The sequence below is a fragment of the Gouania willdenowi genome, chromosome 14 (assembly GCF_900634775.1).
Source record: "Gouania willdenowi chromosome 14, fGouWil2.1, whole genome shotgun sequence".
NCBI classification, from domain to species: domain Eukaryota; kingdom Metazoa; phylum Chordata; class Actinopteri; order Blenniiformes; family Gobiesocidae; genus Gouania; species Gouania willdenowi.
This window is the reverse complement of record NC_041057.1, coordinates 9639288-9664172: the sequence shown is the minus strand read 5'-3', so window position 1 is coordinate 9664172 and position 24885 is coordinate 9639288. Positions and strand designations below refer to the sequence as shown.

The 24885-nt window shown below is 37.1% G+C and overlaps 1 protein-coding gene across 1 annotated transcript in view; it reads right to left on the bottom strand.

Annotated features, from left to right (window-relative positions):
• Positions 1-469: 469 nt before the first annotated feature.
• The window catches only part of gabra6b (gamma-aminobutyric acid type A receptor subunit alpha6b), a 39133-nt gene continuing 14717 nt past the window's right edge, over positions 470-24885 (bottom strand). The window contains exons 9-10 of the mRNA XM_028467397.1: positions 16536-16792; positions 470-4087 (exon numbers count right to left, since the gene is read on the bottom strand). Of these exons, the coding sequence (XP_028323198.1) occupies positions 4075-4087; positions 16536-16792 (270 nt within the window). The 3' untranslated portion in view covers positions 470-4074. The remainder of the gene's footprint in view (positions 4088-16535; positions 16793-24885) is intronic.

Below are 24885 nucleotides of genomic sequence, written 5' to 3'. Positions count from 1 at the left end.
GGGGGTCACCAGATGCCTTTAAGAAACTAAGAATATATATTTTTTAACAATTTCAGCTCATTTTTTTGCTTATTTTTACCCTTTTTCTGCAACCACACCAAACTTGCCAATTTTCCTTTATTATTTCCATCACTTTTTCTTGCCATATTTTTGTATTATTCTAATATCCAATTTCTGCCACTTCTCCATCGGATTTCAATGCCCTTTTTTTTTCACTTTCAAGACATGTTGTCACATATGTTAACTGATTATTGTCATTTTTAATCTCATTGGACAATTTAACCACATTCACAGTATGCCATGTCCATTATTTGCCATTTTAAACTAATTATTCCAATCTTGACACTTTGATCCTTTTTTTTTTAACCACTTTTTCTGCCTGTTTTTGCCCACTCTGATTTGCAACTTTTAATCTTTTTTTTTTTTGGTTTTAAAAATCTCATTTCACCACCTGTTCCACCAATTTTGGTCACTTTTAACCCAATATATTACTGAATAAAACAAGGATTTACATCTTTAAGATGACTATGTACCATGGCCCAAAGAATGATACACTTCCTGTACAACAGTGGATATTGTTCAGATCAATATATAAATGTTATCAAAGATTTATAGAACAATGGACCCCCCCACCTCCCTTACAGTTAGTTTCCAAATGGCTGTTCTCATCTTTATTTTGGGGGTAGCGGCCTGAAAAGATTGAGAATGACTGCCCTAACCCTAATTTTAACCCTTTCTAACCCCACTAGATCCCTCCACCTAACCCCAAAAATGCCAACATAGCTCCAAAAGTGTCATCATTTAGCAAAAGGTGTTATAAATTACCGAATGACACTTAATACCAGCCTTCATGTCACGTTATTCATGCTAATAAAGGACAATGACAGCGTAAAGTCAGCCTTATGTATGAAACTTTTCATTCAGCTTTTATTTTGAAACAACACTTGTGTCAATGAAAAATGGTTGGGCCCTTTATACAGATGAAAATTCCTAACTTTGAGCAAACTGTACTGCATATGTAGTGCAAGATGAGGTTAAGATTAAAAGCACCACAAAGAACAGACAAAAATAAATAAATAAACAAATTGTGCATCCCATCGGACAAGTCGGTTAGCCAGAGAATATGGTTATTCACCCTGCAAATATTTACATTAAAAAAACAATAATATTTACAGAAATCAACTTTGATTGAAACTTGTCCGAGCATTATTTCAACGTTGTCATACCTTTGCCAAATAATTATTTTTGCTTATCTGAAAAGAAAAGAAAAATACATCTTTTGTCCTGATTCCAACAATCTGAGTGTAACCGTAGTCCATATTGCATATTAATTTGGTGCATTTGCATATGTTCATCCTTATACTCATATTATGTGTATGATATGACAGAGCTCTGCCCACGTGTGTGCGTCATTTGTCGACAAAAACGCTCATTACTCATAAAGAAATAATGCATTCTTGAGAAAAAAAAGACTTAATTTTAGTAAATTTTGCAAAGAAATATTCTGTACACGTGTCTAATATTAAGTTAATGAAAGAAAAAAGAGCAAATTAAAAAATATGATCTGTTCCAGTGACGTCAATGTGCCACTGGTAATAAGAGACAACTTTAATGAGAAAACCTGCTTATATTTAGACGACGCATGGCTTTAACATGTTACCCTCTTCACTTAATTGGAAACAGCACATAATCGTATGCAAATCCAGACAAGGAGATTATTAATGGATGTGTTTTGACATTTGGTCCCATAAATGATGATAGCTTTCTGTTTCTAATTTTACTTCAGCTGTTATTTCTGAAAAACAGCAGCAATTGCTGTCACTGTGTAGAGACCCTTTACCTTCAATTAGAAATGATCACAAGAGGGAAAAAAAAAAAACAATTCAGATAAAATGCAAACATTTTTTGCATAGAAGAAAATCTAGATTTTCACCTGGTAGAAGACATGTTTAACTACATATAGTTAACTATACAAAGCTGTATCATCAGCATACTGTTACATTTTTACCCACACATTGACATGATAGATTTTTCAAAACAACCACCCTTCTCCAAGTGCTTAAGCCTGGTCCTTGAGAGCCCCCATTCTGCAACAATACACTTGATTCTAACAATTGCATCATCATGCAGCGCCACAGAATGCATGACAACAAGATACACTTTACAATCAGGTATGTTGGAGCAGGGTAGCATCTTAAACATGCAGAATAGTTGCTCGCCCGAACTTTGGGATGCAAGGACCTTTTCCCACTTTACACTAAAAGTGAAAAAGGGACATTTACCCACCACCAGTATTTGATACAAAGTAAAACCTGATTTACCAGGTTAGGTTATAGCAGGGGTCACCAACCTTTCTGAAACCGTGAGCTACTTCCAAGTTACTGAATATTCCGAAAGGACACCAGTTTGATACACACTGAAATACCGCTCCAATTTCCCAGTTTCACTTTAATAGAGGGAAAGATAATGAAGGAAGACTTTGCATCTACTTAAAAAGTCAGGAACTACTTAAGTTTCAACATGCAACACTTCATTTGTCTTTAATTTATGCCATTGTTTCATTTTCAAATTACCACTTCTGAAACATTTCATTGGGAATCATCATGTTCCTATTTTACTAGCCACCAACTACTCTTTTACTTATCAAAGCATGTTCTTACAACTTAACAGGTAAGTAAGATTTGATAAAACTCACTTACTTTTAAAAAATTCTATTTATTTTAAAAAAAAATTGAAAAAAACTTCAAAATCTAAACATCAAATCTACAGCATCTTTAATGAAATCCTATCTGCGATACTTATTGAAAATACACATTTAAGGATAGTTAATTTAATACAGAAATGTATCAAGAGCAGCAGTATTTAACTCAACTAATGTATATTTGGCGTTTGAAGCCTGGTTAATCATATTTTTAGATGGAGTTAACTGTAAAGTGCTGCTGTTACAACAGGCCTGAGGGCACCTCGCATGGTCCATGCGGGCCACCCGGGGCCCGCGGGCACCGTGTTGGTGACCCCTGGGTTATAGGGTCAGGGTTGGTAAATGTTTTAGTATATTTTAGTGGTTGGCAATTGTCCCTTTTACAAATTTTAGGAATCCTGCTATAAAGAGATGAAGCAGTTCCTTTTAATTGAGTGGGTTTTTAGGTGGGAAAACATTTGCTGTCACTGCTTGAAATACGTAGGTAAAAGACATTTTCATTTCTAAAACTGTATTTCCTGGACTAAGTTTGGACATTCCTAGTAAATAGGGAATGTGTACAAGGTTTGAATTGGTCATTTTTAAACTCTGTTATTATTTATTCATGTGAGAAATTCAAACCAGCATGAATAACCATAATGTACACCATTTAAACAATTTGAACATTTGCTTTACATTTTTCTAGACCTCGACCATGGAAAAAAGTTTGGTATAGAAGGTAAAAAAAAAAGTAGAGGAAGGCTGGATCAGTTTTTGCAAGTCACTCATTATGTTACTCATTTATTATCCCCATTTGAACTGGTGGGAGTATGTGAAGACACGCATGCAAAAGTCCTTCTAACATCAGAATACTCATGCATGTTGCAATCACGTAGAAAAATAAATACATATATAAATACATGTGAGTACTTGGAATGCTTAGCAGACTTTTACCTCCAACATCCACTTCTGCAAACAAATAAACAAAAAGACTTAAAGAAAAAAAAAAAAATGCACCCAAATAAAAATTGCCCTTTCATGTAACTTTTTTCCTCTGTTTTTTAATACAAACACGAGGGACGTTGAATAAATAAAGGAAAGTGGTAGAAAGATGTTGTGCCATCTTCAAATGACTCCAGTCGTACCTGGGGCTGACTTGGCTTTTAACTCTGTGGTCATGTTGGCGATAGGGGGCTTGTACATCTGCTCTAAAAGACACTCACTCGCCATGGGAACTGCTTTGGATAAACAATGCACTGAGGCGGTTTAATAGAGTGCTTGGCAAATGTCTGTTATCTCTTACCTTATCAATTTATTGTGTTGAAATAAAACAAAGATTTAAAACAAATGAATCGATTAAGGGGGATTGATAGCCAGGGAGATGAGCTCCAGCCTTAGCCCGTATCCCTGTAAGAAAAAGAAGAAGAAGAAGAAAAAAAACAGAGAATGAATGTGAGTTAAAAATATTTTTCCCTTTGGACAGACTTAGTCCTTATTTGAGCAACTCACGCAGCAGTGCGTTGCCAGTGACGTGTGTTGGAAATGTTCAATAATAAAACATGCTAAATTCCTGCATATGAACACCCACACATGCACACCTACTCTATTCCACATTGGTCTGCCTCTGTCAGTGCACAGGAACAATGCACGCAAGCGTGATGTAACTCCTTCCCTTCAATCCACGCTCTCACTGACTGGCATCCAGAATATTTGAAAAATGGGAATTTATTTAGTCCACTGCTGCCATCGCTCACCGCAAAGACCTTGTGAATCTCATCTGGGAACCTTAGCCAAGTAGTTCACACCTCCACCTTCCCTGCCTGATGTGTGAAAGCAGGAGACACTTTTGACAGCCCTCGGAGCCTTTTTCAGCTGACGTTGAAAGCTACTGGTAGAGAGAAAAAAGTTTTTTTCTGTAAGTTTTGCTTGCTGAGAGATGAAATTATTATTATTGTGTGTGTGTGTGTGTGTGATGATTAAAAGGAGAAGTTCAAGCTAAATCTTGTTAATTTTACATTGAAGGAGCTGCAAATGCATCCATGTACTGACTTATGCACTAGCAATTAAATCTAGCTTTGAGTTTTGACTCACTTTGGGCCCCCTGAAGAGATATTAGCACTACAGCTTCAAACTTTAACAGAACCATTGGGGTAATACTGTATAACAGGTAGGACTACATTTCATTACTAAGATCCAAAAATGTGAATTGCAATTGACATTTTACAACCTTTAGTTTGTAAACTTTTGACGTATTTTGCTAACTGAGCTATAGTTAAAGGCAAATCATTTTTACACAAGGGAGATCATATTTTGAAAACTCAAAAAGTGTCCTAAATATATATCTTATAAAACCAAAAAGACAACTTTTTAAACTGTATACCATTTTTATTACCTATTTATTAAAACAATAAATGAGAAAACACAAAAACAAAACAAAACGTACACAACAATAAATCATATATACGCATTAATAAATAACTGTGACAGCTTGCAGCACCATCGTCCCATGCTGGCTTTCTGGTTTTATTCTGTCCATTGCCTGTGGAGACGGGGAGGAGTTGACCAGATGATGGAAAAATGTGGAGGGTCATCTCTTAGTTTTCTTATAAACTGAATTCGGGGGCATTAAAACAACATGGACCTACTGCGTAATTACTTTATTAGGCTAATTTATAAACCTAAACTTTATTAATTTCTTTTGGAATTGAAAAAAAGTATCTATCGAGGCTGCCTATAACCAGAAATGCCTATGTTTTAACTAATGCAGTTAGCCAAATAACCAAGCAAGCACACAATAACCTATAAAGTCAACTTGGAGACTCCAATCTAACATACATGTTCTTTTTAGTCTGGAATAGGAGGAAGAAAACTATGATAACTGGAAATGCTCATAACATCCATCCATACATGCATTTTCTGACCCGCAGGGATGTTCATAACATGTATAAAAGAAAAATACCAAGAAAAACAAGAAATAATGAGTATTCTGCACATATACACATTGTACAGATTGCTGGTAGATGGGTATAACAGGGATGTATGCTATTCTATCAAACTGTGAGGCAGTTTTTCAGGTTTTAAAGATAATAATTGACCAGTTGTCCCATTTATTGACAGGCCATGAAGCCCAAAGGAATTCACAACAACTGAACTGGTGACCTGTTGGTAATGGCATCGTTTCTCTATAGCCATGGCTGCTCATCTGTGTTAAGTGAATTTGCCCAAGCAGCAAAACGATCAATGAAGACATGTATAGTTAGGGATGAGGGCAGATAGACGATACACTAATGGGCTCGAGTCCTGCAGGAATGAGATTCTCCCTCAGGAATGGCTCGGGGACTAATTAAGAGGAGATTGTGAAGGGGACACCACTTTATTCAGTGTCTCTATAGCCTGGTAAACGTTCCCAGGTGGCGTATTGCAACCAGAGCATCATAGCTGAGGGACACAGTGGCCTCAGGTGTACTTAGACTGTAGGTAAGAGGAGGCTAAAGATTCAATGTAAAACAGAGAAATCCAGCGAAACCAGGTGTGAAAGGTGAAAAACAAGTTGGATAGCATGATTCAAGAGAACATGAAGATGTGGGATTATTTTAGATCAGGGATCACCAACACGATACTTGCGGGCAAGTGAGGGGCCCTCAAGAGCTAGTCACCAATTTACCTCTGTCTAAAATGTGATTTACTTTGCAGGATTGAAACCCACAAAGATAAATACAGATGACAGATGTAGTTACTTAGTAAAGTTAAATACTGCTGCACCTGATAAAGTTACAATATTAAATTAACCATTTCCATGTTCACGTGGATTTTGTTGAGGTTTTTTTCTCTTTATTATTATGATTTTTATTATTATGTTCTAATTTGCGCCATTATAAATAAAGATTGGTTGTTTGATTGACTGATTTTCAAATTTTAATTTTCCCTGAAATATTGTGACAAATGTTTTTATGTCCTGCAGATCTGGTGTATGGTCAGTGGTATGTTCTATTGAACAATATATATAAGATAAAACATTTTAAAACTCAAGGTGGATTTTTGTAAAATATAGACACAATTCCAACATTTTTACAAATGTTACATGTTACATACGATTGGTTAAAAGTTGTTTGTTAGTGGCTAGTAAAATAGGAAGATGATCATTTTTAATGAAATGTATTGAAAATGAAACAATTGCATAAATTAGGAGAAATACAGTGTTTCGTGTTGAAACTTAAACATTTCCTTAAGATGATTCAGTACCTATGAAGTAGCTCATTTTCAGAAAAGGTTGGTGACCCCTGTCATAGATGTTTGTAATAATTTCTCTATGACAGTGCAGCGGCACACTTGCGTACCGTGAGAGAGCATCAGGTGTGCAGAGGGAAATAATTCAAAAAATATTTTTGGAAACCAATGAACTATTGTGTTTCTGTGAGCCCGTCCTAAAGTGCACAGATACACAGTCAGCTTCACAGCAGCTGCAGGTCATAGCGGCGAGGAGACTCCGCCCCCACACTGTTGATATGTGCAAATAAATCTACCTGAACTTGTGATATTCCAAAAAAATCTCAGTGAAATTGCAGAATAAAAAACACCACGTGATTTTTTTTCTCGCTTTAAGCACCACGTGTGTACTTTTCTGCGCTTCAGGACTGCTCTCACTGTGATGAACTATGTGTGGAACACAGCAATAAAAAATAAAATAAGGCACACAACTACCACTCAGTTCTTATCGTTCATGTTAATGAACTAGATTTGGTTCATTCTTGAACATCACATCCCTAAATAACAGACTTTGGATCAATTCTGACACTCTTAACATTTATCAAGACGGAACAAAGTTGAATTTTATATATATATTTATATATATATATGAAACATCATAATATATGTTTTTTATTGTTGCTTGTTTGATTCCTATTAAAAACCCTGATAGGAAATGACTGCGGATTGTTCATTGCACTTTTTATTCGGAAGAATAAATATGAAAAATCATAAAATCTTTTAGAGTTTATTTGATTTCTATTCAAGACACTTTAACAACAATGACTGTATATTGTTAATATAGGCTACAAGGTTTCTTTTTTTTTTTATTACCGTTTTGGTAGGTAGTGTGCCATGAAAAACACTGGCCTATGAAACCCGACTAGAGGAATGAGCAACACATCCATGCAAGCACTCAAACGAGATGACAGAAGCCAATGTAGTGATTCCCACAGGACTCGAAGGGAAATATAATAGATGAGGGCTCATGGTTTGTATTGCTCCTCCTCACCCACCATCTGAGCGGCCTGTAATTGAATGATCAGTGTACACAAAGTTATAGCTACGACCTTGCCGCCGTAAGTAAGAATTGAGACAGAAAGTGCGTTTAGCGGTTTTGATTTATGAGCAGCATAAGGGAGGTTGTTTTTCAAACCCATAGTACTCTGATGGCCAATAAAGAGAAGCAAGGCTTATCGCCTGGTGTACCCACTCAGAGACACACACACAAAGCCTGCCAGCCAGCCGGGCAGCCGGCAACCAGTCACCCAGCCAGCTGGGGCCCTTCATGGAAGGAAGTGTTTTCAGCAAATTTGTTTCATGTCTTGCCCTGAATGGAGCTATTCATTAAAATAGCCCGCAGTCGGTAGGCACTGCTGCCACGGCACATTTATACACTTGTACGAATGTATCTTCACAGAAGTAGACATGCACACAAATCCACCTGCGCACTCAGACTCGCGCACAGAAAATCTTTTCTTCTGGTCCAGCTCACTTTTGCAGGAGGGCCCTCGATAAAAGCAGGGACACAAAGAGAAAAAGGGTCTGCAGTCGTAACCACTATCTGCTTTCAATTAGTGCCAGCGAAGAGATATTCTTTATTCTTCCCTCTGGAGTGAAAGGGCTGCTTGTTTTCATTTTCTGAATGCAAAATATGGACTAGAATAAGGTCATTTGTGTAAAAGATGTTGGATAACAATAGTTAAGAGATGTGAAGTTTTGTAGTAAGCAGTGAGAAATAGCTACTAATAATATTAGTAATAGTAGTAATAATAAAGTAAACTTGACATCTCCATCATTCATTTTTCTCCGTCTAATCGTTATTTCAAGCATGCTGATGCAAATAATGCCTGAATTTGGAATTAACACTATTAAATAATAGCCAAATATTTTTACTGCATCAGTGATGATTAATAATAGACCAAAGCTGCACTTATAGCTACTAATACTTACATTTGAGTATTCATTATAATTCTGTTTTATAGCTTGGCCTGGACTATCCAGTGGTCAATTCACAAAATGAGACAGGAAACGCCCCCGTTTTATTTTATACTTAAATTAGTATATCCAAATGTTTTTGGATAGTTTGCAAAATACAGACAGCCATTAGAAAATCCACAGACAGAGCTGGACAACATGCAAACTGAATATCAACATCAAAGAATCAAAAAGTGATGCCATCACGAGCTAGTTATCGCTGTGCTAACTTATCGCACTCATCAGGCTTCAGACCAAAAAAAGTCAGATGAATCGTGAGGTTCCGCTTTCACGGTCTGTATTGAAAATCATGATGAAGTCAGCTTTTGCTCTTTTTCTCCACGAAAAGTTTCTGTCCTCCCTGAGCTCACCTTGGGACATCTTCATTGTTTACCCACAAATAGGGAACATGAACTGGGTTTAGACTATCTTTAGTTTTACCCTAATGATGAGTTGTTGCAATTGTAAACCTGCACATACTAGTAATGCAGTAGTGCAACTGGTCAAATGTGTTGGTCATGTAATAAATAAAAAAGTTGAATTTAATTATTGATCAACTGGAGTGGAGTTAAAAAAAAGTACTTTGGAGCCTATTAGACTGTGTCAAAAAGAAGTAGCTTACCTTTAATAACATGCATGATGTAAATAAGGACATTGCCATGAATCTGAGGATATAATACGATTCACTATTTGCATGTCACAATTTCATCTTTTTCCTTTTCATTCGCCTTTATTTAGTCAAGAGAACCACACTGAGATTAATAATCTCTTTTACAAGTGTACAATACAATATATCCTGATACTATACAATATGATATACATTAGAATATATTATGACATCAATAATTACTAACGTTCAACTTTACAAGTACAAAATGATATCATATACAATTTTCATTTTTTTTTTTTTTTTTACTTGCGAAAACAGGTAAATTGTAATTATCTTTATTTCAAGTACCAATATCAAAAACATGTGGTATGTTCATCAAACTGTCAAGTTACATTTTTTAAAAAAAAGTTTAACTTGCTTCTACAACAGATTCTGATTCTGTTGAATTCTTTTAAAAAAAAAAACATGCATCTAAAAAAGTCTGTTTTATGAAAATAAAGTGCAATCAATTTCTAAGCTAAAATGCATTGAGGAGTGAGGTAGTTTAACAAGGTGTGATGTGGTTCACTGACACCTAGTGACTGTGCGTTTATGTGCTATTCATATGTTAGAACTGCTAAATCGTTTTTTTTTCAATAAAAAATTATTATGAAAATCAGATGTGGATATTTTTTGAATCGATATGATAATCACGCGGTTAAATATCACAATATATCAAATACATTTTTTCTTACACCCTTAGTAACCACATTAGACAATAACGCAGACATTTTTCTGTAAAGTGAATTTAAAGTAAAACCACCTGTAAACTCTTGATGCCAAAATGTTGAAATTATTTTTGATGACAGTCAATGTCAATATTAAACATCTTTACTTTTGCATTTAGTTTGATGTATAACCACAATCAGTGAGAACTACAACCTGTGGTTATGCTGGTTCTTTGCACTGGATGCCTGTAACACCACTGGGATTGTCACTTGTCAATTGCCCCAAGGCTCTGTGTGTTATAACACCTTCACTTTCCTTTCATCACCCTCAACCTCCTGCACTTTCACAGGCACACTTAAATGCGCAATATATGAAGATGTTTTTGCACTATGGACATGCTTTCTATAAAGACATACACAGATGATTATTGATCTTCCAGCACAAACCTGTACCAAACTGCTGTATGTCATAAACGAATGTTCACGATAGCCTTGCAAGATCAGCGTCCCTATCAATTAGCAGAAATGGTTCTGAATGTCACTGAGACGTTGAGTCATACAGAGCTACTTTGATGCCTGACAATGCGGTCACGTCATCTGACTTTTCTCTGCTTTTGCCTCGAGGGCATTTTCCCTTTTTAGAGAAAGACCAAGGCTAAGAATAAAAGAAGCTGAACTCACACAATTGAAAAGCCCTGGAGTCAGGAGTGGTGATGCACTTCCATAGTGTGTGGGTAAACACGCAACCGGGTGTACACATCCATTGGAGCCTATGCTTAACAAAAGTCAAATACATATTGTGGTATAACGCAAAGCATTTTGTCAAAGTGTCATATCCGACCTAGAAGTTCTGGAGAGGTGTTAACAGCTGCTACTTACAGTACTGGTACATCTCTTGACACTATCTAAGTTTCCATTATAGATTTTAGCACTTCTTTTTTTTTTTTTTTTTAATACTTCTCTTTTCTTGTCTGCACATGCTGTCAAAGGTCAACACCACAGGAAGTGCAATCATTATGAGACAGCAATGCATATTTTGTTATTGCAATAAAATACATTGATTTATTTTATTGCTTAATTGTGACCATCACCAGCCCTCCCTAAGGAAGGGTAAGAAATCTTTTATTATAGGGAGGATATAAAAAGGGAGAGCAGTGGTACACCTAAGTGGAGGGGGAGGGGAGGGGAAAGGGAGCAGGGAGGAGAGACTCAAGGCAGGAAATAGAAAAGGTGGGGAAGAATAGACTGTTCTTCGTATACCAGCATAAAAAACCGCTACTGCAAGCTGAGGAACTGCCCTGGGCTTGCAGATGCAGCCAGGCCAGCAGAATTTAGCGCTTCTTAACTCAGTATTCCTTTGTTGTTTCACGTCTAATGTTTCAGTCATAATTTTGAAGTATAATCCCCTCTTCTGTCTACTTGTACCACGCTTACTTGGAGAGAAGTGGTCATGTGACAAGGTACCTCAGGTCATGTGACCATGTATGTTATGTTCTGTGACGTGTATTTGTGGAAAAAGTGTTTCCTCCACATGAAAGCGTAAAAGCTTTTTAGCGATATTTGAGTGTTTTTTTCAGGTGTTTCCATTACCAGTTTTTATTGCGCTATTTAAGCGCTATCAAGATGGTGCAGACACGTTTTGAATCTGTCCCAAACACTTTTTGACAGTAAAGCGATTTTTCTTGAGTTTTACCATTTTATCAATCATTTGGAATGAAACTACTGCTAAATATGTATAAATAAAAGCCAATCCTAGCACTAGATAAGATGCCACATGTGTCCAAGCTGCTGGCTAATCAACAGTTAAAAAGTTCCTTCTTGTTTGTTGAGTAGAACTTCATCACTTAAATACAAGGATTTAACCTTACAGCAGTAACTCTATCCTCTCATGTTTAATATTATCAAGCTTCCTCTCATTTCTGTCAAAACAAAGTTCAACCCTCTAGACTCCTGAGGACTATTGAAAAATTAGCAGAGCAGATGTAAGACGTGGGTTTCACCCAATGATCCCGCTTGTTTGTGAGCCACATCCTGCTAATGCTCAAAAACAATGAGATCTGGGGAATTTAGATTTTCATTGAACACGTAAAATGCATTGCCTTGAACCTGAAACAGTTCCTTCACCCTTTGTCTTTCAGGCAAATCACATTGTTAGTGCCTATTGTTAGTGCATGTGGGAAGTCAGTGTAGGCAACATGATTAGGCATTGTATTTCTAATTAATAGCTAGACAACAAACAGATCCAATGTGCATGATGGATCGTCTGTAGATTTAGTCCTTTCCTATCGTGGCCGGCTCTACGCAGGGACAAGAGGGGGCAGTGCCCCCTCTAATAAATGTCTTGCCCCCTCAAATCAAAGATTATGATTCCTCACTCCATTCTCAGATTTCACGAGAGACTAATCTATCACACTCTGTTCCTGCACGTTTTTACAGCAGTATTAGCAAGCAAGCCTGCCTGAAGAATATCCTTTTAAGGACCAAAACCTCAGGTTACCGGCTTCCTTTTGGTTGTTTTACTCCTGTTATGGATAAACGGGGATATGAGGGTGGGTGGCAAACACCATGACAAACACCGCCGCGGTCTGAAGAGGTCGCCGCCGCGCTCCTCAGACCGCTTCTTTGACAGCCGCGAGCGGTGCACCTATGCAATCAAATCCGGACAGCTCAGCCACGGCGCTGCTCCACGAGGCACCATGCGCCGCACACTTGTTTCCTGGTTGTTCCTGGTGGTAGTTAACTAACATCTTCAAATGTAATTATGAAAAATTTGATAGAATTTGATGATGAATACAAATTCCATTGTCTGTGAAATTTACATTTATTTTGAATAATCTTCCATTAAAATTGCCTTTCCACTGTTGTTGACTAAACTGAGAACATAATTGAGTTTTATCAGCGTCTAAGACACTAAGAGTAAAGGTAAGACCATGAATACACCACAGTTTTATTTTTATTGAGTATGAATTGTGGAATTGCAATGGCAAAGTAATGAAGGTGCAACGCAAATGCTCTTATTCTCTGAGGCGCTATGAATATAACGTTCTTCCATGGTCAAATATGTCTGTGTGTGTGTGTAATAATGTTGATATGAGATATAAAACACAACCAGTAGTCATTGTGCAAGCTGCTAATTAAATGTTGAATTTAAGCTACTCTATAAATGGGTTCAAATATTTGTAAATCTGACTCTGAAAAAGTCAGTGCTTCACCAGCCACGAACCTCACCGCACGTGCCTGCACTACACGGTGGCCATGGAGGCTGAGTTTGAAGCCCTCCTGGGCATGCCCACAGCAGACTGACGAGACCTCTTTCAGACAGCCTCATCCTGGGCTAGACACAACCTGGGGATGCGTTTACAGGATGAGTAGGTGGAAGCTCAAAACCCCAAAGGACCCCACGGCCCCTCCCTCTGGGTGAACTCATCAACACAGAACCAAAACCAAAATCATCCAGTTAAGACATGTTATGTTGTTGGTTGATAAAATCTGAATGAAGGATATTTTATTTTATTTTTATTTTCAGTTTCCACCGTTGAGGGATTGCCACCTTATTGTGGTCAGGGGGTTTGCGTGCCTCAGTGACCTTAAGAGCTATACCAGCAGGAGCTCAGCTTAGTCTTCAGGTGGGACACCCAGGTAGAGGCCTGACTAAGTATAATCCACTTCTCTAGGTTGGGGTTGGACACATGGCTAACAACCCAATTCAATGAAGAGAACACTGTTAGTATAAGCACATGCAGGGGAAACAAAATGCTGGAGCATGATGTGTACATTTGATGCCTCCTTCACATTTCTGACTGCCTCCTCATATATGCCTGCCTACAACCGGCCCTGTTTCCTACCTAATATGTGAATATGTGTGCCTATGATTTCTATGCCTTTAGGCACTGAACTGGCAAAATTCCCCTTTTCCATGTGACACTGGTCAGAAAGTGAGTAGGTGTAAAATAAAATGTTGGGTCAAAAAGCCAACATACAGCCAGTACGCAAATTAAAATTCCACTCTTAATCCAATGGGAAGTTGCCAAAAAAACATTATAAAATTACAGACGAAAAAAAAAAAAAACATGGATTAAAATGCATACATTCAAAGCAAAACAAATCAACCCTTTATGAAGCTAGAGTGATTTTATCAAAAACAGTTGGAGACTTAGCATTTGTTCCCTGCAAATAAAGTTGTGAGTTAAATTCTCTGTCAGCAGCTGGACTTTGTTGTATTAAAAGAAGAAAAAAAACACAACTCGAAATATAATTCATTATCAATATGATCGACTTATCTGTGCTAAAGTCGACATCTGCTCTCATATTGTTTGTTTTTCTCTCTCTCTTTCTGTGTGTGTATCTACGTACTGTATACACTATCACTGAGTTCCACCATTGTAGATATTTAAGTGCCTGCCTGCATGGATTTTTACATGACTTTAATAATAATCATTAGCCTTTATTGTCATATACGTTCAGATATATACATGGAATTAGTTATCTGCATGTATTATGTACTATGCGTTGTATGGTATGGTATACTGAAAAATAATTGCAATGTCATAATTGAACAAGGCTTTTGAAATTATTAATTATAATTACAGGTCAGGTTTAGTGTTGAACTACATGGTTGGGTTTTTTGTTGGTCCTCCCGCTTTTTGAGGGTTGACCATGAATTGTCAATGGGATTAAGGTCAAGGGATTTTCCTCCACATGGACCAAAACTCCAATGCTTTGTTAGCCCAAGCCTCTTAGTTATCATGTTTGCCTTATGGCAGGCGGATCTATCATGTTGGAGCAGGCGTTGTACTTTACTAAACTATTCTATGAGGGTTGGGTGAAGTTGCATTTGTTCCCGATACCGGAATACGATTGGAATGGCTCATTAATTAGAGAAAAAGTAACTTTACCCCAGCCCTCAGCAGTCCAATGTGCCCTACCTGTTTTAGGATACTATTGTAGGTTGCTGGACCATGCGTAGCTTCACGCAACTTTTTGATAACTTTGAATAGTTAATAGCTGGAGTTGAAATCATAACTGTACGTGTTTCCTTGCTGAAGACGAATACTGTATGTGTCATTCTTAAAACCTTTGACAGCAACTGTAGAGTATGACATGAGATTAAACTCCATACTAGTATGTTATTGCGGTAGACTAGATAATGCTTTAAAGCTGCTAGGGATGATGCATTTTTTTTTTTATCAGATAAAGACATAATGTTGGCCTCGTAGATTAATAAATCAAATTTGCACAAATTAATTTGCTGTCTTGATCTCCACTGGAAACATTCTTCTTTTCATATAGCTGGAAAAGTTTTTGCATATTGCATTGTGGGATGTGGAGTCCTGAAAATTAATGCATAGAATTGTTTTTACTTCATTCTTATCATATTTTCTTGTGTTTACCCCCAAAAACTCTGCCAAAGTGACTTTCCAACACATTTCTGGTGTTTTCACAGATTGAAAGTTGTGGCAAATTATTGGCAGATGCATATTTGGAGGAATACCCGGAAAGATCCAAATCCAGCCAAAACGTAATGTCTTGAAGAGCGAGGTGATATCAGGGGGAATACCAAAAACAAACTAGTAAACAAGTAATCCCAATAAGAATGAAGTAAAAACACTTCTATAAATGTATCCTCTAAGGGACTCCACATCCCACAATGCAATGGGCAAAACTTTTCTGACAATGTCAATAAGAGATTGTTTACAGTGGTGATTAAAACAAACTTTTGAGCTGCAAAGTATTATTATTATCTCAAGCAGCTTTAACCTATGACCACAAATACAGATATATATATTGATTTCCGATATTGTCACAAAAATATTGTGATATTTTGTACATTGATATGTTTCCTCCCCTAGATTTATTAGCAGCTTTAAGTTAAAAACTAGAGTACATGGAATTAACAAAAAAAAATGTTCCTTTGTGCTGCATGTGAGTAGGTCAATCCACACACGTTTATATTTATCCCAGGTTGAACCCAAAACTAAAACCAAAAATCTAAGTGCCCACTCAAGTACATGATTGGAATTTCTAGTGGCTTTTATTTTGATTTAATTTAGTTTTTTTTTTTTAGCAATCAATATAAACCTTTTCAAATGTGAGCACCAGTATTTTATTTGTCTTGAAACAACCATGCATTAAAAACTGTTTTTTTCACATTTTGATCAATTTATACAGTCCATGCTTTGATAAAACCTTTACAAATGAAATGTCTTATTAAACTACTTTTTTACTAATTGTTTTAAGCATAGTCACTCTACTTGAAACTGTGTTTCAAGTAAAAAGAAAAGAAAAATTGCTTGTAACAAACATGCCATCTGTTCACCTAGACATCTCCATGGTGTCCTTAGTGAGATAGACGATCCAGTAGACCAAGTTGAAGGCGCCGAATGAAAGAGGGAAGAGGATGCGTGAGTACTTGTCGATGATACTGGTGCCAGTCAGGACGCTGTTGGCTGGTACTGCTGAACCTTGCTGCAGGAAGGCTTGGGCATTGACAGGTGGGTTGGGAAAAGTTTTGGCAGGACGGTCAAACAGTGGAGCTGAATTCATCCTCTTTTTTAGCACACTGCTCGCATCCACCTTGGGGAAAAAGAAGGCATAAAGATAGAGAAAATGAGAATATTCAGATTAAAAGGACATAAAGATATTAATAATGGAAGTTATGCTTTTTTCTTGTGAACCGTCATTACATTAAATGTTCTATATTCTTTGAAGACTGTGGAGAGGATGAAACCATACGTGAGTTTTGTGTGCGTGTGTGTGCAGAGAACATCTAGAATACCAATGAGTGCTAACCAATTACAGCTAACAAAGGAAATCAATGATGGTTTGTTTTTGATTGGATGTGATTTGAATCAACCCATCTCATCAAGATTGATGTAGTTGTAGGAAGCAAACAAAACATATCAAACAAAAGAGGCTCAGTGTGTTGACGCATGGTTATCACATGCCTCATCAGCTTTGGGTGAACCAGTGTGATCTCGACACATGCTCCTTGCTCCAATAGTTGTAAATCAGATACAGTGTGTATGTATGGAAATAACAGAAAAGTAAACACGGGAAAAACATCATGGAACGCTGTGTAGTCTTGCAAGTGTAGCTGTGTCTTGAAGGTGGTTCTATCTATCTATCTATCTATCTATCTATCTATCTATCTATCTATCTATCTATCTATCTATCTATCTATCTATCTATCTATCTTAGACTCAGCAGAAGCACATTCAATCATTTGTGTGACAGGTTTTTTTCTCTGGTGTGTTATCCCTTGAAGAAGTTGTTCCTTGTCCAGTGTGTATGTCGCTGTTTGGATCTTCCTTGCCCTAATCTAACAAATCTGGGATCGACTTAATTGTACTGTAATCCTGAACAGAGGATTGATGGGTGAATTTAAAGCTGCAATGCCGTGACAGCACGCCTCCACATCCATCCGGCCAGGCTCAACTTAAGTCACGAGCATACATATACCGTAGGTTGATAGTTGGGGTAACCTGAAAAATGAAAGGAAACCAATATGAAGTAGCCAACTGATTGATGGATGAGTGGATATCCATCGTGTTCTGAGACCAGCTTATTGCTGTTGAAGCCATTTATTTTAAAGATTATTTACTTTTAATGGCATGAGAACAAAAACTAAACCTCTGTCATTGGATTTGTAAAGCTGCAGTAGAAACATTGCATGTCAAACAATTGACATCTTAAAACGAAAAAGCTAAGAAAGTTCGCGATGCATAATGTATGATGTAAACTAAAGACAGTCTGACAAATCCATTGCTCTATAGTTCCGTTGCGTTGAAAGGTAAATTTTATCCTGGTCTGTATTGCAATCTGTCCGATCACAGTGGTGCAAAGCACACAATAGCGATACTTGTCCCAGTATGTACCGTAAGTGAAATACTGTTAGCTTTGTAATGCTGCAGGTTCAGAAGTCATCACAGTGCAGATTGTATCTCTGTGTGGGATAAAACAGAGTGCACTACATTTCTGTTTCTATATAATGTTAAGTATATATGCTGGGGCTCTGATAGACAACAGGCTATGCTTGCTTTCCTTCTGGTCAAATCCCACTGGGATCAGCTTCCTCTTCTCTTTATCCACTGCTCTAGATTTCAACAAACCCGCTTTGAAGCAGGGAGGATGGGCTGATGGATGAATGGACCTGGTTTGGGTGTGGGTATCCATCCGTAGGGAGGCTTGGTGGGAGCTCCACATGATTACGGATGTTTTATACTTCACGCGTAGGCGTGCACATGAAATAACTTTACACTAGCCGTGCACTACCAATATGGCACTCGGTACATGGAGGTGCATCTCTGTGGGTGTTGAGTGGGTGTTAAGTGAGTGGATGCTCATGGATGATTATTACACAGGTGATAGCGTTAGATGTAAATGCGCCTTCTATTTTAGTATACATCTAAGTAAATGGATCTACACTAGCAAAGGGAGTTCTAATGAAACACGTGGTGTGAAATCAAACATAACTGTACACCTTTAGAACTTTCAAAAATTGCACCTATATTTGATCCAAAAGGGTATTTTTAGTACAAATATCACTAAAAAAATAACTTTGAAAGTCACATGATTAGTTTTTCAAGCCATCAAATAGTACTTATTAATCATCTACACTCAATTGTTAAAAAAAAAGACTTATATACTCCCTTATCCAGTAAAGAAAAATTCTGCGAGAGCAGATTTTCATTGTCATTGGGCACCAAGTGGGGTAAAACAATGACGACACGCCATGAAGAATTTAAACTCATCAAGATATGATAGAGATATGTAGAGTATGAAGAGAAAGCAGCCTTTAAATTGAAGTTTGACCTGAACACTGATTCGATAGTAAAACGAGGGCAACAAAGAACATATCTGCTGAGGAAATTTAACTCTTTGAATGTAAACAAATCAATTCTTAATAACTTCTATTGTTCTTTTATTGAAAGCCTCCTCACCTTTTCTTTTATTTGTTGGTTCCAAGGCTTGTCAGTGAAGGACAAAAATAAGCTCCAGAGCATTGTTAAAACATGCTCCAAAATCACTGGGGTCAGAATGAGGGACCTCCATTCTTTGTGGTGAAAAAAGCCAAATTCATCCTGGCACAGCCCCAACATCCTCTGTTTTCGGAGTTTGTTTTGTTGCCTTCAGGGCATTGTTTTAAAGCCCTGGCACGGAAAACAAATCGGTTTTCCAATTCTTTTGTGCCCTCCGCGATTAAATTGTTGAATTCAAATGGTGTAGTTTGAAGTGATATTGTATTCTGATGTTTTCTTATTTATTTTTTATTTTATTGTATATGGTATCCAGATGCTGCTGTACTGACCACCGAATGTGTTGTATGAGAATTGCTACAAAATAATTGCCCTATGGGATCAATAAAGTTTTCTGAATCTGAAACATCTACATGTAAACCCATTAGAACAGATTATTATTACTAGTACAGTGCCCGTCGGAAGTATGCATTCATGCGGGAGCTTAAGTAGAGTTGTCAATTATGGCCAAACGAGTATGTGTTTGAAGGCTGGATGTACAAAGAGATGTACATACTCAGTACTCTGTAGTGTTACAAAGGTGTATATTTGCGGGTGCAAAAAATTGTTTAATTGTATGCATGATAAATGTGTCTGTTGTTTTTTTACACTTTATTTTGTTTAGTGTATTTTTCTGTTATGTATGTTTTTTGGAGTCATTATGTGTATTTGTGTTTTTGTGCATTTTTTGTATAATTATTGTTTTTGTTGCCATTGTGGTGTGATTCTGGAGTCTTTTTTGGTGTAGTTTTGTGCTTTTCTGTTGTCATTTTGTGTATTTGTTGTATAAATATTAAGTTTTCTGTATTTTGAGTCATTTTCATATTTTTGTTGTTTGGTGTATTTTTCTGTAATGTATGTTTTTTGGAGTCATTATGTGTATTTTTTTATCTTTCAGTTGTCTTTTTGTGCGTTTTTTGTACAATTGTTTTTTGTTGCCATTGTAGTGTGATTCTGGAGTCATTTTGTGTATTTTTTTTTAATCTTTTTTGATGTTCATTTTCATATTTTTATTCTGTTGTCATTTTGTGTACTTTTTGTATAAATATTGTATAGTTTTTTGTTTTATTTTACTCAATTAGTATATTTTTTATTATAAATACTTTGTGTGTGGTGAGTGTGTGTGTGTGTTCCCGTGAAATATTGACAACCAAACTCCATAGCCATTGTAGCGCCAATCAGAAAAGTAACAAAACTGCGCAAAACAAAATGCAAAGCTCCAAACTACATGAGTGAATTTGTAAATTAAGGTATTATCTACAATTCGGCTGTCATTTTTAAAAAAACAAAAATCATTGTTTACCTTTGAACCGAGTGGTCAGAGCTTAGCTTTCATGCGCGGCACCGCAGGCAATCTGCAGTTTTCCAGATGGAGTATTGAACGAGTTGAGGTCAATACCGACTCCAGTGAAACAGCGCGTTGGTGAGCAATTACACGGACAGTTATATGGTTTAAACAATGAGAAACTTGTCTGAAAAAGACTCACCAGTGGCTCACGGTTTCAAATGATCTATTCAGAGAGCTCCGTGTTTGAGACGCTGACGATAGCATGGCAGAGAAAGAAGTGGAGTCCGTGACCCGCGATTCAAAGGAAGTTTGAATCACGGGAATAATTTTTAATAACCATGAAATATTAACTTAAATAACTGTTATCAGTACAAAAACTTTTGAATATTGACCTTCTTTTCTTTTTTAAACCCAAACAAACTGCGACACAGTGACGTCATGAACCCGGAACCGGAAGTAGCGCGCTCAATACCGCGCTCATTACTGAGACTGCCTTAATCTTAAAATGAACGTTATGAACCTTCTACAACACCAAATGACTCCAAAATAACATATGCACAAACTTGTGGTATTTGGAACCCGTTGACTAAGTTTCAGGTCGAACTCATACCGTGTCAGGGAGATATTCGCTCCACAAACACACATACACACAGACCTTTTTTTTTGCTTTTATAGATAGATTATTATTATTTGCAATTTAAACAAATATATACTAATTCGAGGTGGGTTCTGCAGAGAAATAAGTATCCAAACATCAACAGAGAAATATTTAACTGTGTTGTTGTTTTTTAAACTGTTTTTATGTAGTTACAAAATGGTTGCAACATTTTACGGTTTTATCTTTTTTTATCTTTATTAATCTACAATGTTATGATGATGAATAGTAAAGTAGAAATGCCATTCTCTCTCTCAACACTTTTTTCTTTTGTTGACACTGATAATTTATTGCCCTTAAACTGACCTGATTCAATCTGTATCCCTGATCTTTAAGCATAAGCACCTGTGGTTGATCCAACCTTTTAAAAAAAAAAATCACTTCTTAATTTATCTTTTGCTTTTTCTCCTACAAATCGTTTGGATTGTTCAGCACCACATACTGCACCACCTACTCACACATGCCGCTAACAATGGACCCATGTTCTAGCTTGGTTCCATTTACAGTATGTTTGTGTCATTAAATGAATCATTTCTCTTACTTCATGTTGGGATTCCTGTTACTGTTTGGCTTTAGTGGACGGTCACAACAAGCTGCAATTTCAAATAGTGACCAGTGAATAGGTTGTTTGTATTCCCAGTGACACAACATTGTTTTTTCCCAATTCTCTCCTTAATGAAGAGTCTTCCCTCCTACATATTTAGTAAAAAGCATTCATTCTCCATGATGCATCCCTCCCACTCTCTCTTTCTCTGTGTAACCCCAACGTGAACAACACAAAAACAAACCACCGCTCCATTTTGCTAGAGAACACATTAGGCCAGGCCCCTAACTCTACTTCCTTGTGTTCGCTGCATTGTTTCTTGCGAGCCTGCAATGATCTGCTAGATATTCCCTTAATCTATGGCTGTTACATAATCTGGCGCAACATCGCTCAGAGAACCAGTGGCTGTCGCCTCGTGTCACTCTCTGTGGTTACCACACAGATACAGGAACAAATAAAGTACACAGGCTAAGAGAAATGGATGATATACCCCAGATAGATGGATAAACAAGACATAGTACAGAGTGAAAGGCAAATTGTATGGATGTAAGCAACATAGTTTGCTGCAGATTATGGGTGTACATAGATGATACATGAGTGCAGATTAAAGGTGGATGTGTGTTATGTGAGGGCGAGCAAAAGATAAAGAGATTGGAGATTCAGGGGCGGATTCACTAAAGGTTTAGGGGTATTAAAACGTGTGCAAACGTCACTCCACGCGCTAATAAGCCCTACAAACCCCAGGGAATCAGGAGTGTGCGGCTGCTGCACGTCGCATTGCGCTTTCAATCCATTTAGGGCGTTTCCCTCTGATGGATATGTATAGTAAGCAGAGCTCACAAGGGGAGCAAAAAAAATGGGAGGAGGACATGCAAATAAATTAATGCAGTGAGCGTAATGCAATTCATCAAATCTAGAACTGTTTGCGGTGATTGTTTTAGCACAGGAAAATAGTACAACTGACAAGCAGGTGTAAACACACACACAGAGATCTGCTGAGGTAAATGTTTACACAAAACACAGCAGAGATGGAAAAAAGGGCTCCAGTCAACCTATTGAGTATAAGAAAATAATTAAAATAGTGGAGTCCGGTACGCCCGTGCAGAGCCAGTGCTCGGACCTCCATGGATGTCTCTTTGGACGCACAGCTCCAGTGAGCTTCTGTGTCTTTCTCTCCATGTTTTGACTGTCAAACTCTCGCGTCGCGTTGATGCCAGGCCTGAATCAGCTGATCAGATGCCTAATTTACGCATTGATGAACAGACTGTGTTGCTGCATTAACTTGGATCAATGGCAGATCAATAGGACGGTGCCTGTCCAAATCTGCCTATTTTTCTTGAACTGATCAGAGCAAAGTTACAGGACTTGACGAACCCCCCCCCCCCCCCCCCCCCCAAAAAAAAAAATTGTATTTGGTTATTTAGTTTTCTACATCATTAAATGTTTGTGCAGCAGACAGAGAAGTCCATCTATCTCCAATTTAACTTCCTCAAATGTCATTGTGTGCTTCTGTGCACTCACATCTCCACATTGAACAAGCAAAATGCTCATTTAAATAGGTCGTTCTCCACCACTTCTGCACGTGCACTAATCATTGCTGCAATCTTAGTGAGTTCCTCGCAGCAGGTGAGCAAACTGCAACACCAAAGGATTTAGGGACAAAATTGGTTTACCACCCTTTATTTCAGATCTTGAATCTGCCCCTCAATGTGCAAATGTGGACTTAAGCAGAAAAAAAATATAAAATAAAACACAAGAGAGTTAAGAAAGGAGTGTGTGATGTGTGTGTAGGCTATACATTTGGAACAAAGCAGTAATGGGGAAAATAACAATAATGTCATTAGATATGATTTTTCTTTCGTTTGTGTACAGTGAAAACTACAATTATTTGTATTGAGATTGAGTTGTAAGCATTATGTCACTGGCTGTGTTTAAAATGGCACACTCCGTACTATACACAACAAACTCAATGAGTACATATGTGTACTATATACTATAGGTATGATTAGGATGATGACCGTTCCTACTGAAGTATACTCCGAAGTTTCCAAAGATACATGTCGAACCGACAACGACAAAAACCTGAAGCACACTGAGGCTAAATATCTGTTGATTTGCCACCTTTGAAAGTTCTGAAAGCATTTGAAGCGAGAAAGTGACAAAGTAGAATATCAACATGTGGTTATTTGATCCATAAAACTCGCGAAAACACATTTCATGCCGACATTTCTGAGATTTTTCGACATCCGCCATTGTGCTAGTGACAAAACTTCCGGTTAACTTTAAAACAAGAGCCCTATTTAAAAAAAGTGTTAAAAACTAATGGAAGACAAGAAGAGATGCTTTTTTTTTTTTTAAAAAAAAAAAGAAAAAAGGAATGTTTGATTTTTAACTTGAAGCCAGTCCCAGGATGATTTTACATTCCACTCACATTGCATCATAGGGCTATTGTATGACTAGTGTGCCCACCGTGCCAAATATAGTATACATCCGAGCATATCTTGCGTACTCAATCTTTTTATACTATCTAATGTGAACGCACTACATACTAATTTTGACGTCAGACTTAGTATGAGTAGTACGTTAGTATGCAATCTCAAATTAGCCAACCCATAAACATTCAATGAAACAAAACAAGTGCAGTAAAGCCTAAACAGTTTGTTCAGTTTTGGATATGCTAACCAATAGGGATGTAACGATTCACTCAACTCCCGATACGATTCGATTCACGATACTGGGTTCACGATACGATTTTCTCACGGTTTATTTTACAAAATGGGAATGTTGACAAATGACTGAAAAATAATCCTTTATTTTTTTGGGGAAAATACTGTACTATTTTCCTTTTATTTTTCATTGTCAAAAGAATCCCTTGATAAACTATGCAAAATGATGCAATTTAACTAAAAATAAATCTTGAATGAAATACATAAAGGAATAATACAAATGAAGAAGAAACCTATTAATTTAAATTCTGGTTCTATAGTAAACAATTCAAAACTGCATAATAGTTCTTTTTCTTTTTAAAAGTGCAACTGAAAATGTATTTTGTGCCTTAACAATTGGACTTTAAAAAAAACAAAAAAAAAAAAACAGTCATTTTACTGTATTTACGTCAGATATTTGTTTAGACCAGCAGAGGGCGCTGGTAACCCAGTGGTCGGT